The sequence below is a fragment of the Macaca mulatta genome, chromosome 3 (genome assembly GCF_049350105.2).
Source record: "Macaca mulatta isolate MMU2019108-1 chromosome 3, T2T-MMU8v2.0, whole genome shotgun sequence".
Classification (NCBI taxonomy): domain Eukaryota; kingdom Metazoa; phylum Chordata; class Mammalia; order Primates; family Cercopithecidae; genus Macaca; species Macaca mulatta.
This window is the reverse complement of record NC_133408.1, coordinates 142,728,871-142,746,162: the sequence shown is the minus strand read 5'-3', so window position 1 is coordinate 142,746,162 and position 17,292 is coordinate 142,728,871. Positions and strand designations below refer to the sequence as shown.

The 17,292-nt window shown below is 38.5% G+C and overlaps 1 protein-coding gene across 1 annotated transcript in view; it reads left to right on the top strand.

The window, feature by feature from the left end:
- Positions 1-17,292, top strand: part of FBXL13 (F-box and leucine rich repeat protein 13) — a 272,579-nt gene that overhangs the window by 32,047 nt on the left and 223,240 nt on the right. Inside the window, exons 4-6 of the mRNA XM_015134552.3 lie at positions 13,680-13,747; positions 14,352-14,500; positions 15,555-15,664. Of these exons, the coding sequence (XP_014990038.3) occupies positions 13,680-13,747; positions 14,352-14,500; positions 15,555-15,664 (327 nt within the window). The remainder of the gene's footprint in view (positions 1-13,679; positions 13,748-14,351; positions 14,501-15,554; positions 15,665-17,292) is intronic.

The window sequence follows — 17,292 nt, the reverse complement described above, 5'->3', positions numbered from 1 at the left end:
CAAGCTGGTATTTAAATCTAGATGTTTGATTTCATTCAGGTTACCCACTACCAACTTTTTTGGTGACAAGAATATTGTATAGAGCTGTTGTGTTTTTCCTAGTGCATCACATCAGGGAGCACACATGATCTGGTTCAACCACTTTTAATGAATTTTGACTCTTAGAGATCTTAATATAATTCCTTATTATTTGTATCCTACCATGCGCATATAATGATTTCTGAATAACATTACCACAGAACCACTAACAAAAAGACTAGTGAATGCAGTTTAAGAAGATTATGCAGTTCTTTTTGCTTTTGAGATGGTATATTCAGCTTTGGTGTGGTGGCTCACACCTGTAATCCTAGCACTTTGGGAGGCCAAGGCAGGTGGATCACCTGAGGTCAAGAGTTCAAGACCAGCCTGGCCAACATGGTGAAACCCCGTCTTTACTAAAAATGCAAAAAAATTAGCTGGGTGTGGTGGCACACACCTGTAATCCCAGCTACATGGGAGACTGAGGCAGGAGAATTGCCTGAACCTGGAAGGCAGAGGTTGCAGTGAGCTGAGATCACACCACTGGACTCTGGCCTGGGCGACAGAGGTGCCATAATAAACATATGTGTGCATGTGTCTTTATAGCAGCATGATTTATAATCCTTTGGGTATATACCCAGTAATGGGATTGCTGGGTCAAATGGTATTTCTAGTTCTAGATCCTTGAGGAATCGCCACACTGTCTTCCATAATGGTTGAACGAATTTGCACTCCCACCAACACTGTAAAAGCATTTCTATTTCTCCACATCCCCTCCAGCATCTGTTGTTTCCTGACTTTTTAAAGATCCCCATTCTAAGGGGCATGAGATGGTATCTCATTGTGGTTTTGATTTGCATTTCTCTGATGACCAGTGATGATGAGCTTTTTTTTTTTTTTTTTTTTGAGACGGAGTCTGGCTCTGTCCCCCTGGCTGGAGTGCAGTGGCACGATCTGGGCTCACTGCAAGCTCCGCCTCCCAGGATCATGCCATTCTTCCACCTCAGCCTCCTGAGTAGCTGGGGCTACAGGCGCCTGCCACCACGCCTGGCTAATTTTTTGTATTTTTAGTAGAGGCGGGGTTTCACCGTGGTCTCCATCTCCTGACCTTGTGATCCGCCCGCCTCGGCCTTCCAAAGTGCTGGGATTACAGGCGTGAGCCACCGCGCCCGGCCAAGATGAGCTTTTTTCATATGTTTTTTGGCTGCATAAATGTCTTCTTTTGAGAAGTGTCTGTTCATATCCTTTGCCCACTTTCTGGTAGGGTTGTTTTTTTCTTGTACATTTGTTTAAGTTCTTTGTAGATTCTGGATATTAGTCCTTTGTCAGATGGGTAGATTGCAAAGATTTTCTCCCATTCTATAGGTTGCCTGTTCACTCTGATGATGGTTTCTTTTGCTCTGCAGAAGCTCTTTAGTTCAATTAGATCCCATGTGTCTATTTTGGCTTTTGTTGCCATTGCTTTTGGTCTTTTAGTCATGAAGTCTTTGCCCATGCCTATGTCCTGAATGGTATTGCCTAGGTTTTCTTCTAGGGTTTTTATGGTTTTAGGTATTACATTTAAGTCTTTAATCCATCTTGAGTTAATTTTTGTATAAGGTGTAAGGAAGGGATCCAGTTTCAGCTTTCTACAATTGGCTAGCCAGTTTTTTCAGCACAATTTATTAAATAGAGAACCCTTTCCCCATTTCTTGTTTTTGTCAGGTTTGTCAAAGATCAGATGGTTGTAGATGTGTGGTAATATTTCTGAGGGCTCTGTTCTGTTCTTTTGGTCTATATGTCTGTTTTGGTACCAGTACCATGCTGTTTTGGTTACTATAGCCTTGTAGTATAGTTTGAAGTCAGATAGTGTGATGCCTCCAGCTTTGTTCTTTTTGCTCAAGATTGTCTTGGCTATGTGGGCTCTTTTTTGGTTCCATATGAAATTTAAAGTAGTTTTTTCCAATTCTGTAATGAAAGTCAGTGGTAGCTTGATGGGGATAGCCTTGCATCTGTAAATTACCATGGGTAGTGTGGTCATTTTCACGATATTGATTCTTCCTGTGAATGAGCATGGAATGTTTTTCCATTTGTTTATGTACTCTTTTATTGTGTTGAGCAGTGGTTTGTAGTTCTTCTTGAAGAGGTCCTTCACATCCCTTGCAAGTTGTATTCCTAGGTATTTTATTCTCTTTGTGGTAACTGTGAATGGGAGTTCATTCATGATTTGGCTCTCTGTTTGTCTCTTATTGGTGTATAGGAATTCTTGTGATTTTTGCAAATTGATTTTGTATCCTGAGACTTCGCTGAAGTTGCTTATCAGCTTAAGGAGATTTTGGGCTAAGACGATAGGTTTTTCTAAATGTACAATCATGTCATCTGCAAACAGAGACAATTTGACTTCCTCTTTTCCTAATTGGATACCCTTTATGTCTTTCTCTTGCCTGATTGCCCTAGCCAGAAGAACTTCCAAAACTTGTTGAATAGCAGTGGTGAGAGAGGGCATCCTTGTCTTGTGCTGATTTTCAGAAGGAATGCTTCCAGTTTTTGCGCATTTGGTAGGATATTGGCTGTGGGTTTGTCATAAATAGCTCTTATTATTTTGAGATATGTTCCATTGATACCTAGTTTATTGAGAGTTTTTAGCATGGAGGGCTTTTGAATTTTGTCAAAGGCCTTTTCTGCTTCTATTGAGATAGTCATGTGGTTTTTGTCATTGGTTCTGTTTATGTGATGGATTATGTTTACTGATTTGCATATGTTGAACCAGCCTTGCATCCCAGGGATGAAGCCACCTTGGTCGTGATGGATAAGCTTTTTGATGTGCTGCTGGATTTAGTTTGCCAGTATTTTATTGAGGATTTTTGCATTGATGTTCATCGGGGATATTGGTCTAAAATTCTCTTTTTTTTGTTTTGTTTCTACCAGGCTTTTGTATCAGGATGATGCTAGCCTCATAAAAAGAGTTAGGGAGGATTCTGTCTTTTTCTATTGATTGAAATAGTTTCAGAAGGAATGGTACCAGCTTGTACTTCTGGTAGAATTTGGCTGTGAATCCGTTTGGTCCTGGACTTTTTTTGGTTGGTAGGCTATTATTGCCTCAATTTCAGAACCTGTTATTGGTCTGTTCAGAGATTCAACTTCTCCCTGGTTTAGTCTTGGGAGGGTGTATGTGTCCAGGAATTTATCGATTTCTTCTAGATTTCCTAGTTTATTTGTGTAGAGGTGTTGATAGTATTCTCTGATGGTAGTTTGTATTTCTGTGGGATCGGTGGTGATATCTCCTTCATCATTTTTTATTGCATCTATTTGATTCTTCTCTCTTCTTTATTAGTCTTGCTATCAGTTTATAAATTTTGTTGATCTTTTCAAAAAACCAGCTCCTGGATTCATTGATTTTTTGAAGGGTTTTTTGTGTCTCTATCTCCTTCTTATCAGTTCTGCTCTGATCTTAGTTATTTCTTGCCTTCTGCTAGCTTTTGAATTTGTTTGCTCTTGCTTCTCTAGTTCTTTTAATTGTGATGTTAGGGTGTCGATTTTAGATCTTTCCCACTGTCTGTTGTGGGTATTTAGTGCTATAAATTTCCCTCTACACACTGCTTTAAATGTGTCCCAGAGATTCTGGTACATTGTATCTTTGTTCTCATTGGTTTCAAAGAACATGTTTATTTTTGCCTTAATTTTGTTATTTAGCCAGTAGTCATTCAGGAGCTGGTTGTTCAGTTTCCATGTAGTTGTGCAGTTTTGAGTGAATTTCTTAATCCTGAGTTCTAATTTGATTGCACTGTGGTCTGAGAGACAGTTTTTTGTGATCTCTGTTCTTTTACATTTGCTGAGGATTATTTTACTACCAATTATGTGGTCAATTTTAGAATAACTATGATGTGGTGCTGAGAAGAATGTATTTTCTGTTGACTTGGGGTGTAAAGTTCTGTAGATGTCTCTTAGGTCTGCTTGGTCCAGAGCTGAGTTCAAGTCCTGAATATCCTTGTTAACCTTCTGTCTCGTTGATCTGTCTAATATTGACAGTGGGGTGTTAAAATCTCCCATTATTATTGTGTGGGATTCTAAGTCTCTTTGTAGGTCTCTAAGGACTTGCTTTATGAGTCTGGATGCTCCTGTATTGGATGCATATATATTTAGGATAGTTAGCTCTTCTTGTTGAATTGATCCCTTTACCAATATGTAATGGCCTTCTTTGTCTCTTTTTGATCTTTGTTGGTTTAAAGTCTGTTTTATCAGACTAGGATTGCGACCTCTGCTTTTTTTTTTTTTTTTGCTTTTCATTTGCTTGGTAGATCTTCCTCCATCCCTTTATTTTGAGCCTGTGTGCATCTTTGCACATGAGATGGGTCTCCTGAATACAACACACTTGATGGGTCTTGACTCTTTATCTAGTTTGTTGGTTTGTGTCTTTTTTTGGGGCATTTAGCCCATTTACATTTAAAGTTAATATTGTTATGTTTGAATTTGATCCTGTCATTATGATGTTAGCTGGTTATTTTGCCTGTTAATTGATGCAGTTTCTTCATAGCATCGATGGTCTTTACCATTTAGGATGTTTTTGCAGTGACTGGTACTGGTTGTTCCTTCCCATGTTTAGTATTTTCTTCAGGAGCTCTTGTAAGGCAAGCCTGGTGGTTACAAAATATCTCAGCATTTACTTGTCTGTAAAGGATTTTATTTCTCATTCACTTATGAAACTTAGTTTGACTTGATAGGGGATTCTGGGTTGAAACTTATTTTCTTTAAGAATGTTGAATGTTGGCTTCCACTCTCTTCTGGCTTGTAGGGTTTCTGCCGAGAGATTTGCTGTTAGTCTGATGGGCTTCCCTTTGTGGGTAACCTGACCTTTCTCTCTGGCTGCCCTTAACATTTTTTCCCTCATTTCAACCTTAGTAAATCTGGCAATTATGTGTCTTGGGGTTGCTCTTCTCGAGGAGTATCTTTGTGGTGTTGTCTGTATCTCCTGAATATGAATGTTGGCCTGCCTTGCTAGGTTAGGGAAGTTTTCCTGGATAATATCCTGAGCAGTGTTTTCTAACTTGGTTCCATTCTCCCCGTCACTTTCCGGTACACCAATCAAACGTATATTTGGTCTTTTCACTTAGTCCCATATTTCTTGGAGACTTTGTTCGTTTCTTTTCACTTTTTTTTCTCTAATCTTGCCTTCTCGCTTTATTTCATTAATTTGATCTGCAATCACCGATATCCTTTCTTCCACTTGATCGAATTGGCTATTGAAGTTTGTACAGGCGTCATGAAGTTCTCGTGTCGTGGTTTTTGGCTCCATCAGGTCATTTAAGGTCTTCTCTACACTGTTCGTTCTAGTTAGCCATTTGTCTAATTTTTTTTCAAGGTTTTTAGCTTCCTTGCGATGGGTTAGAACATGTTCCTTTAGCTTGGAGAAGTTTGTTATTACCCACCTTCTGAAGCTTCCTTCTGTCAATTTGTCAAACTCATTCTCCATCCAGTTTTGTTCCGTTGCTGGCGAGGAGCTGCGATCCTTTGGAGGAGAAGAAGCAGTCTGTGTTTTTGGAATTTTCAGGTTTTCTGCTCTGGTTTCTCCCCATCTTTGTGATTTTATCTACCTTTGGTCTTTGATGTTGGTGACCTACAGATGGGGTTTTGGTGTGGATGTCATTTTTGTTGATGTTGATGATATTCCTTTCTGTTTGTTAGTTTTCCTTTCCTTTTACCAGTCAGACCCCTCAGCCTCAGGTCTGTTGGAGTTTGCTGGAGGTCCACTCCAGACCCTGTTTGCCTGTGTATCGCCAGCGGAGGCTGCAGAACAGCAAATATTGCTGCCTGATCCTTCCTCTGGAAGCTTCATCCCAGAGGGGCACCCACCTGTTTCAGGTGTCTTTCGGCCCCTACTGGGAGATGTTTCCCAGTCAGGCTATATGGGGGTGATGGACCCGCTTGAGGAGGCAGTCTTGTCAGTTCTCGGAGCTCAAACGCCATGCTGAGAGAGCCACTGCGGTCTTTGGAGATGTCCGACAGGGATGTTTAAGTCTGCAGAAGCTGTCTGCTGCCTTTTGTTCTACTGTGCCCTGTCCCCAGAGGTGGAATCTATAGAGGCAGTAGGCCTTGCTGAGCTGTGGTGGTCTCCACCCAGTTTGTGCTTCCTGGCCTTTTTGTTTACACTGTGAGCTACTCAAGCCTCAGCAATGGCGGATGCCCCTCCCCCCTGCCAATCTGCAGTGTCGCCGGTAGATCTCAGACTGCTGCGCTAGCAATGAGTAAGGCTCTGTGGGTGTGGGACTCACCAAGCCACGCATGGGAGGGTATCTCCTGGTCTGCAGGTTGCTAAGATTATGGGAAAAGCACAGTATTTGGTCAGGAGTGCCCCGTTTCTCCAGGTACAGTCTGTCACAGCTTCCCTTGGCTAGGAAAGGGAAACTCCCTGACCCCTTGTGCTTCCTGGGTGAGGCAACGCCCTACCCTGCTTCAGCTCACCCTCTGTGGGCTGCACCCACTGTCCAACCAGTCCCAATGAGAAGAACCGGATACCTCAGTTGGAAATGCACCCATCTTCTGTGTCGATCTCACTGGGAGCTGCAGACTGGAGCTGTTTCTACTTGACCGTCTTGGAAGCATGCCCAAAAATATTCTTTTACAGACAGGGTCTCACTCTGTCACTCTTGCTGGAGTACAGTGGCATGATCATTGTTCACTGTAACCTTGAATTCCTGAGCTCAAACAATCCTCCTGCCTCTGCCTCCTGAGTAGCTGCGGCTACTAGGTGTGAACTACTATACCTGGCTAATTTTTTTTTCCTTTGGTACAGACAGGGTCTCGCTGTGTTGCCCTGGCTGGTCTCAAACTCCTGGCCTCAAGTGATCTTCCTACCTCAGCCTCCCAAAGTGCTAGGATTACAGGCATGACCCACTGTGCCTTTCAAAATAATAAAATATAAAATATTTTAAAATAATGCTGTCACAGAGGAGCACCATGTAAAAAAAACCCTAAAATGTAAATGAAAGATGTGGATTTGAAAAGTCTTACTGATAAACAAAGTTTAACTATGGAAAGGAAAGTTAATCTTAGGACCCTTAGGGGCTGGAGTTTTAATCATTTGGGAGAGGCAGACAGTGCCTGTGCCCCAAACAAAAATCAGTTGGTTGATAATCAGTTGGTTGATCCTGTATCCTTGTTGGCTTTGCAAAGATATTTCATTTCTTTTGAAACTGGGTACATTACTGTTATCTGATAGGGCATCAAAATAAACATTACTGTAATCTGGAAGGAGTAAAAAATAGTGAAATGTGGAAATAATGAAGATGTGAATTAGATTCATGTTGTTTAGGATAAGTTTAAGTGTAACATATAATAATGATATTTTTGTATATTCTGTCTGCTATGTATGGCATTTTAGGTGTTCTAAGGAATGGGTTTGTAAATTGTAATTGTAGTTTAAATTATTTCAGGGACTTTACTTAATGAAGTTGGTAACAAACATTACATGTTTAAGAAACATTGAGTTTCCAAAATTGTACTTATTTAAATATGTGTTTATTGATAAAAAGCATTGAAGTACAAATGTTAGTGAGCATTTCTGTCCAGGCACAAAAGCCCTTTAGGCATTAAAGACTCTTTGGGGCCAGGTACTGTGACTCGTGCCTGTAACTCCAGCATTTTGGGAGGCCAAAGTGGGCAGATCAGTTGAGGCCAGGAGTTCCAGGGCAGCCTGGGCAACATGGTGAAATCCCGTCTCTACTAAAAATATAAAAATTAGCTGGGTGTGGTGGTGTACACCTGTAATCCCAGCTACTGGGGAGGCTGAGGCATGAGAATCACTTGAACCGGGGAGTGGAGGTTGCAGTGAGCCAAGATTGTGCTCCAGCCTGGGTGACAGATAGAGACTTTGTCTCAAAAATAAATAAAAAATAAATAAATAAATAAATATATAAATAAATAATTTTCAGGATATCAAGAAATAAGAAAAATGACTTATCATGAAAAATTCAACACTTTATACCATGCATGCCGTGCTGCTATATATAAAGATATGTTCTCTCTGTATTAAAGACATGGCTTCTTTTTACTATTGTTATTAACTTTTAGGGCTTTTGAAAAATAAAAAAAATCAGAGTTGGTAGGGATTTAAATTAGACATATCCATTCAACACATATTTATAATCCCCATTCTATTTTGCTACTATTATTCTAGAACAGCAGTCACCAGCCTTTTTGGTACCAGAGATCAGTTTCATGGAAGAAATTTTTTCCATGGACTGTGGTGGGGTGGTGGGGGTGATTTAAAGATGAAACTGTTGCACCTCAGATCATTAGGCATTAGTTAGATTCTCATAAGGAATACGCAACCTAGATCCTTTGCGTGCACCCTTCACAGTGGGGATCGTGCTCCTGTGAGAATCTAATGCTGCGGCTGCTGAGATGGAGCTCAGGAGGTAATGCTCGCTTGCCTGCTGCTCACCTCCTGCTGTGTGGCCTGGTTCCTGACAGGCCATGGACCTGTAACAGTCTGTGGCCTGGAGGTTGGAGACCCCTATTCTAGAATGATACTATGTGGGATGTAAATAAAGGTCATTAATGAAGTAAAGGCATGGTACTTTATAATATGGTGAATTATGTTAAGACAGTTTTGTATATAATCTTTTGATTCACAGGTTAACTGAGCAAAAAAGGGAATTGCTTGCTAGAAGAAAAATAATATTACAGTATGCTGAAAGCTAAAAATTATAATATAAAGTTAATGATTTACATTTATTTTACATTTGATTCTTGCCAGATTCTTAATACTTTACTAGGTACTTTATTTTATAGAACTGAAACTTTTTTTTTCTATAGCTGTTGTTTAAATGCATTTTTTTACATATAGTAAATGAATAATATCTTACAAAATTAAAAATTAATGGGACCAATTACTACTTATATTAACGAGCCATAAATTTGGTATCTGTTAAGTCAACAGTAATGATTTATAATAGGATTTCATTATTTTTTCATTTAGTACAATACTTTCCCAGGTCTCACCAGCCTGGGGTACAACTATAGCAGTGTTAATAGGAGTATCCCAAATTTCGCTGCCTCTAGCTCCTGTCTTCATAACACAGGAGGTCAGTTTCCCCTCCAGTTCTACCCATTTGTGTCTGGGAATCCCAAAGCTATCCCATGTGAATTCAGGAATTCTTCCTAGTGTCTGTCTGGAACCAGTGAGGCCATCTGAAAGGGAACCCTAGAACTGCCACCCTGGTCTTCCTAAGAGCCCCAATGTCTGCCTGAGCTGGTGCTCCAGGCTGTACACCTGCAAATCCTGAAGTGCCAAATACTCTTCCTTTCCCTTGGCCTGCCGGCTTTACTCAGACCACGCTGGTTGGTCACACTTTTCACAAGATGCCATATTTTTCTGAAGACTGCTAATAACTCAAACTCATACTTCAAGACTAAAGCCACATTCGTTTACCTGCTGAAATAGTACCACTTTGTGGCAAGAACTTAAACTTTTGTTTTCCCACCAGCTTCGAAAGGAAATACCCCTCAGTAAAATTTTAATTTGAAGGATTGTATTATTTCAAAATTTGGCATAATGTAAGACTCTTGTAATATTTTTTGTATCACATTAGTTTAAGTTTGCAAAATTTAAAGTCACATGAAATTTGATGGCTTTGTGCTATGTGTGCTGTACAGTAGTGGGGAACATGCCTTTCCTTCACTTTGTATTGCACAAATAGTGCTGTGTGCCTCATGGGAGCAATTCTTTTGGATTCTGCCTGCAGTTCTTTCTTCCCTAAGAGTCAGACCCCCAATTCAGGTGGCAGAGACAGATGCCATGTGACTCCCCACCCCTATCCCCATTCTTGTTTTTCTTTCAGAGGATAGGAAAAGAAAAAAGAAACAAAAACAAAAAACAAACAAAAAAAGCCTTTCTTAGTCTCCTGTCTGTCAAAACAAAAATATTTAAATTGACTTTTAGAACTCTATGTGTGTGTGTGTGTGTGCGCGCGCGCATTGCGCGTGCGTGCTTGTGTGTGTATTGGGGGCGGAGGGAGAGAGAGAGAGACAGAGACAGAGAGAGAGAGAGAGAGACAGCAGAGAGAGAGAGAGGGTCTCACTCTGTTGCCCAGGCTGGAGTGCAGTGGCACAATCATAGCTTGCTCACTGCAGCCTCTATCTGAGCTCCAGTGATTCTCCAACCTCAGCCTCCCAAGTTGCTGGTACTATGGGTGCATGCTACCGTACCCAGCTGATTTTTTATTTTTAGTAGAGACAAGGTCTCACTATGTTGTCCAGGCTACTCTTTAAGTCCTGAGCTTGAGGGATCCTCCCACCTCAGGCATCCAAAGTTTTAGGATTGCAAGTGTGAGCCACCATGCCTGGCTGACTTTTAGAATGTAATATTAGACAGACCCAGGTAACAGAATCCATTAGATTTAGGCCAGTGTTAACCCACCTCCACAACTCATTAAATGTTGAAAATATAGAAAAGGAGAAGGAAAAACTAAAACTTTTTTTCTGTAGCTATTGAAATCCTCACATAGAGTTTGCAGTGCAAATATATGGTCCTTGTCTGGATTCTAGTTTGAACAAACCGTATAAGACATTTGGAGGCCAATTCCAGAGAGTTGGCTATGGCATGGGTACAATGATATTAAGCAATTACTGTTAAGTGTCTAAGGCAGGATAATGGAATTGTGGTTGCAAAGAAAATGTACTCATTTTTTAAGAGATGGACATTATAAGATTTGGGGGATGAAATGTCATGTCTTAATTTATATACTTTAAAATAGAAAAAGCAAGTATGGCAGAATGTTGACAATGTTAAACATGACTATGGGTATTAGGTGTTTATTTTATTTCTCTGTAAGTTTGAAATTTTAAATCTTTTTTTCTCCAACCCTGGCAGAGGAATGAAATTTTTTTATAAGCTATTTTTGCAGGACTGGGTTGTAATCATGCTACATATAATATCTTTTCAAAAAGAAATCAGTTTTATATTTCACTTATTTTTCTCTCCTAATCTATACAAATATGTTTCCTTGAAACTAGTGTGTGTGCTATTGTATGCTGCTGGAACTCAGCTTAAAAATTGGGCCTTAACACTCTTCTGTCCCTAGTGTACATGAGGAATAAGACATACTCTCGGTCATAATAGTGACTAATCACCGCAGTAATTCCTTAGAGCAGGTAAGAGTGGAGGGCTAAGAAATCTTGGGAAGTGAACCTGGGTAGTTTACAAGAAGTTTCACAGGTAATTCCAGCTGGCTTCCTGTCGGCCACTGGCCTAAAAAAGGAGTGTCAAACCCTAACTAAATATTATGAAAAATCTTTCACAACTAATTCATTGTTTATTTACACATTCCCACTCTTTAACTTTAAAAATCATCTCTTATGGTAGAATTTTTTTCTTTTATTTCCAGACTAGAAATTAACCTTACAGTGTACCTGGACTCTCAGAAATCATATTGTGGTGCACTGTCCATTCCTCCCTCACTTTATTTATAACGACAGGTGTCTGGGGACAGCAGCACTTGTGGTGTGAGTGTTATGTGAGGGCACTCTGAGGCCATCTGTAGCCAACACTAACTTGCTGTTTATCCACTGACTTCCCCACAAAGTTGTTACCAGAATTCTTTGCCCTCCATTTGTGGTAGTCAGATGGCAGAGAATTGGCTTGCACCTAAGCAGTTTTCTAATTCTGTTGATCGATCAATACATACATATTTGTTGAACTCCTACTCTGTGCAAAACACTGCTAGCTGGAATTAAAAGGTGAGAGGAAGAGTGTTTTCCAATCAGAAGCAGTTAAACAATATGCAACGACTATGAAGGGTGGGAAGCCATTGGCTGGAGTGTGGGTGGTGGAAACGTGAATGGAGGAAGTGAAGCCATGTGACTAAGTGGTCCAGGCATGTGCCCAATGGTTGGATTGGCCAGAGATTCCTTGGAGCTGCAGTGAAGTCAACACATGCCCACCCCCAAGTGGGGAATGGGGCATTACTGGGCTGTAGTCCTCTTGCATATTAGTCCCTTGGAGATGCTCTCTTAAAGTTGCTTTTCCCTGTGAAGAAAACAAGAGTATACCAATAGTAATAATAAGGAAAAAATCATGATTTTAATTGTTTCTCTTCTTCCTTCTTTTCCCTTCCCTCCCTTCCTCCCTCCCTCCCTCCCTCCCTCCCTCCCTCCCTTCCTTCCTTCCAAACTGGGAGAACAATAAATGTAAAGTTAAAGTAAAAATTTATGAAGAGAAACTCTTAAAAAATGAATATTAGAATAGCAAAAATTCTCGCATATTATAAATCGTGAATTAATGAGGATTTAAACTACTTCTTTCAATAATAGAATAGAAAATACCTCTATGCTCTTTTAAAGAATTGATCATCAGAAAAGAAAACTTGAGTTCAAATGGTGCTTGCTGAATTTTAATAATTCTTTTCAAAGTCATTATTACTATAATGTTTTGAACTACATTCATTTGATCGTATAATATACTCATATTTTATGACATATCATTTACTGTAGTTAGTTATTTAGGACTTTTCAGGTAATATCGTCTAAAAAGAATCAGGCTCATGAAATTTAGGGACCTACAATAGTACTGAAAAAGTATAATGTTAATGAAATTTGTTTGCCTCTGCCACCTCATCCCCTTCTTGGTTTTTATCCTGTCTGCTATAATATCCTCAATACTCCTTCTTTACTTATCTGGATTCCTTTCTTCTATAAAAATCTGAATTTAGTGAAGAATGACTTGAATCATTTATGTTTTCCCTCACTGTAGGCATAATTTGCATTTAATCTCCATCAAAAGTGAGGATTTTCACATGTCAGGGGTCCTGTGGGCCTTTCTTGTACATATATATGCCATATCTGTTAATTTAACAAAGTATTTACAGCAATGTGCAAAGGAGAAAACATTTGCCTTAGAAAAGTGGAATTCAGAATTCCTGGCTTTTGCTATAGATTTGGACTAAACTTACCTATACACCAAATAGTTGTGATTCATATGTTTGTATTTCTATATAGTAAGCAAAGTGGCAATAAAATAAGAGGAAAACTTAACACCATTAACACCTAACAGTAGCCATGTGCATATAATAAATATCTTAATATAATAATATCTTTACTTATTAAAGAATGCACAGAAGGTGTAGATGATTTCAGTTAGCTCTTGCCACATGTTGTTGTGAATAGTTTGTAAGTGATAAATTTGCATCTCTATAAGCATAGTCCACACTTCAGACTTTAAATTTATGTGGTTTTCCTATTCCTGTTTGGTAAATGAGGAATTCCTCTATGTTGAAAAGAGAATCTCAGTTTGTATCCTTGAGAAAATCATTCTGTTTGATTCAGAATGATTCAGAAAATCATTCTGTTTTAATAGTGAACAGCAGAACTGCAATTCTATACTATTGTAAATATAGATTATCATAACAATGCCATGTTGCTTAACTCAAAATGTTTCAAACTAAGTGAGATATAATGGGAAAATATATTAAGCTGTGGTTTTAACTTAAAAAAATAGCTTATAGACATACACAAAATTCCAAAACATAAATGGTATATAATTCTTTCAGCCTATTCCTGTCTCCAACTGCCCAATTCCCTTCTGTCTTGGCATCCATTGCTCTCTTTTTCTTGAGTATCTTGCCGAGGTAGTCCGTGCATTCCCTTTATTTCTAATATTGGGTATTTCAATTATTTATTTACTTTAGATGACTCCAGAATTGATGATAAAAGCCTGTAGCTTTTATACTGGACATTTAGTAAAGACTCATTTTTGGTAAGAATGTGATTTTTATAAACAATTTCTTCCTCTTTGTGTTTTTATTCTTGATATCCTCCGTACAAAGAAAAATTCACTTTGGGCCAGTTGTGCTGATTTTATCTATTTAATCATGTTTCTACCATTTTGTATTATATATTTCTGTTATATTTAATCAGCTTTTACTTAGTTAAAATATGTATTTTACTTCTTTAAGGTATAACTATCTTTTCTTAAAAAATAAAACTTTAAAATTAAAAATACAGTTTCACAGTCAACTTATCTGAAACCGTTGGAGCCAAATATGTTTTGGAATTTAGACTCCTTTTAAAAAAAAGACATCATTAGGTGGTTCTTTTGGTAAATTGAAATTATGACAACATGATTTCATCCCATGATTTCTTTATTTTATCCAAAAAGATATATGACTCATATAATCTCCATTTTTCTCTATTACTGTTAGGAATTCTTCAGGTCATACCCAAGTTGTAGAAGTTTCTTTCTATGCTGTGGCTTTTGAGATCATAAAGGAGATGTCGTTCTTTGTTCCCCTTAATTTGTTGACTGATATATTGCCCTAATATCAGAATATTATTTTTAAGAAAATGTCTTCTGCCTGCAGCACTTGGAGAGACATAGCTCGTACAAATGAAAATGTCGCCCTGGCTGAAAAAATGAACAGAGCAGTGACATGCTACAATTTCAGACTTCAGAAATCTGTATTTCATCACTGGCACTCTTATATGGAAGACCAGAAAGAAAAACTTAAAAGTAAATTCTTTCTTAGTAGCAATTACTTTTTGTATCAATTTATTGAAATAATAAAAAAAACTAACAGTTAAGCATACTTTGTATACTTAGAGAACCTGTCTTTTTTATGTCTAGACAATTGTCATGAAATGAAGGTAGAGCTGCTAATTTAAAAATATTTAATGAAATTTGTCTCAAAGGATTTTATTTTAATAGAAAACAGACATATTTAAAATCACATCTTGTGTGCATTTGTGTGTATGTATACATGAATATAAATAGAATCTACTATGAGCTTTTTTATGTAATAGAGACCTGGGTGGGTTCCAAATAATATGGACAGGTACCAAAACTGACTATTTTTGTAAAGAGGTTTATGCTTTTTACAAATATTACATTTAATGTATATATGATGAAACTTAAAAATAAAAATTATTTTCTCTTAAGACCTTGGGGGTTATACTGAGTGAGTGGGAGGTACATTAATGTGATCCATGCCCACTCAGTATAACCTCTGAGAGCTCTTGTCTTCCGGTTAGATTTTTTTGCAGCTCTCCTGATAATAACTTGTTTATGGCTGTTGCAAACCAGAGAATCATTTCTTTTTGACTGGCTGTGGTTGGTATCTCAGTTAGAGTGGACCCGCTGAAGATTTTAATATTAGTGTAATGAAGGGTTAGGAATGTTTAATCATAGGACATAAAATTAAATTCAAAGGCATTGGATCTAAATGCTACGTTATGACTGTATTTCTTATGAAAAAGTTTAGAAGTTCTGGTTTTACAAATAACAACCTTGTTTAAAAAAAAAGAAATGATACATGTCTTGAGATTTCTATTGCAGCTATTACATCTTAATTTCTGAGGGCACAGGTGATGTTTCCAGGTTGATAAAGTCTCGAGAGTACTAATGCTATCAAAAGTAATTAATTTCAAGTGTAAATAAAACCAAACAAAAATGATCAGATGTGACATTGGCTCATATTATAAACATGATAGAATATTAAATCACTTTGTGTTTTTTGGAAACAGCTATAACTATTAATATATACAGTAATCTAGTAAATTTCCTTCAGATACACTATTGCGGATACAACAGATCATCTACTGTCACAAGCTGTCCATTATCCTAACAAAATGGCGGAATAGAGCAAGACTTAAGAGTAAAAAGAAAGAAGATGAGCTGGTATTGTATATTGAAACAATTTTTTAAGAATCTGGATTTTTCAGTTATATTCATGTTGCCTCAAATAATAATGCTGTGTGTGGAAAATACTAAAATCCTGAATATTATCTACTTTTGAAGGGATTCTTGTTTTTTTTTTTTTATTTTTATTTTTTTGAGACAGAGTTTTGCTCTTGTTGTCCAGGCTGGAGTGCAATGGCGTGATCTCGACTCACTGCAACCTCTGCCTCCCAGGTTCAAGCGATTCTCCTGTCTCAGCCTCCCAGGTAGCTGGGGTTACAGGCGCCTGCCACCACACCCAGCTAATTTTTTTGTGTTTTTAGTAGAGACGGGGTTTCACCATGTTGGCCAGGCTGGTCTTGAACTCCTGACCTCAGGTGATCTGCCCGCCTCGGCCTCCCAAAGTGCTGGGATTACAGGCGTGAGCCACTGCGTCTGGCTGGGATTCTTGTTCTTTAACTTAATAATTTAAAATTTACTTCAGCTATTAGTATATCATTTCTTAATATTGGTTTAGTATGTTCAAAGTAACACTATGATCAGACATAGAAACATGCTGGATTTTTTTTCTGTAGTTACATTATTTAGTAGGAGATATTTTATTAATATTCTTTGAAATACAAAGTAAGGGTAAATAGGAAAGAGAATGTGGGGTGAAGTTAAATTCCCTTCTTTTGTGGTTGCCCCATGGATCAATGCCCCCACTCGCCTGAATTTGGTTCAGATGTTGAGACCAACAATAGCACACACGCAGCAAAAGAGTATGAGGAGATTTATTACTTATGTATGCTTAAGACAGTGCTAGAGCCTGTGCTGAGTTTTAAGCATCTCAGAGGTTACTTGAGATGCTCTCCAGAAGTTTATAATGTGTAGGTTTTGAGCTGATGGTCTTGTATGCTGTCCTGTAGGCTTTGCCTTTTGCACACTACCTTTTCAGTGTTACCAGTGAAACAGCTGTACTTTGGGTACCTAACACTATATTAGTCTGCTCATTCAGTGCTTTCCACCACTCTGTATTATTAAGCTAGTGTTTTGATCACTGCCCTCTATGCCTGATCACTGATTGTCTAATAGTGAAATAGGTAACAGTACATGACCAGTCCACCCCTGTACACCTGCTTCAGCTAAACATCCCTGAACATAAAAATTAGCCAGGCATGGTGGCAGGCCCGTGTAATCCCAGCTACTTGGGAGGCTGAGTCAGGAGAATCTCTTGAACCCTGGAGGTGGTGGAGGTTGCAGTGAGCCGAGATCACGCCACTGCACTCCAGCCTGGGCAACAAAAGCGAAACTCCTTCTCAAAAAACGAATAAACCGAAAATCCCTGAGAGCAGGCAGTGTTGTTCTCTTAGTAGTCTCTGAATGCTGAGCATGATGTTTTGCACACAGTTGATATATATTAATATATATAATGTATATTGTATATACTATAATATTGTTAAGATATATGTGTATTATATAGTTAATTGTGTGTTTAGAGAACATTTTTTCTAGATACATGATTTATTGACCTAACAATCATTCTACATTCCCTTAAATGGAGTGAGGCTGGCAGGGGTATGCTGGGAGCAGAGGCAGGGAACACCTGTGTGTCAAGCGCTCCACATGTGTTCTTCCTCAGGCTCTAA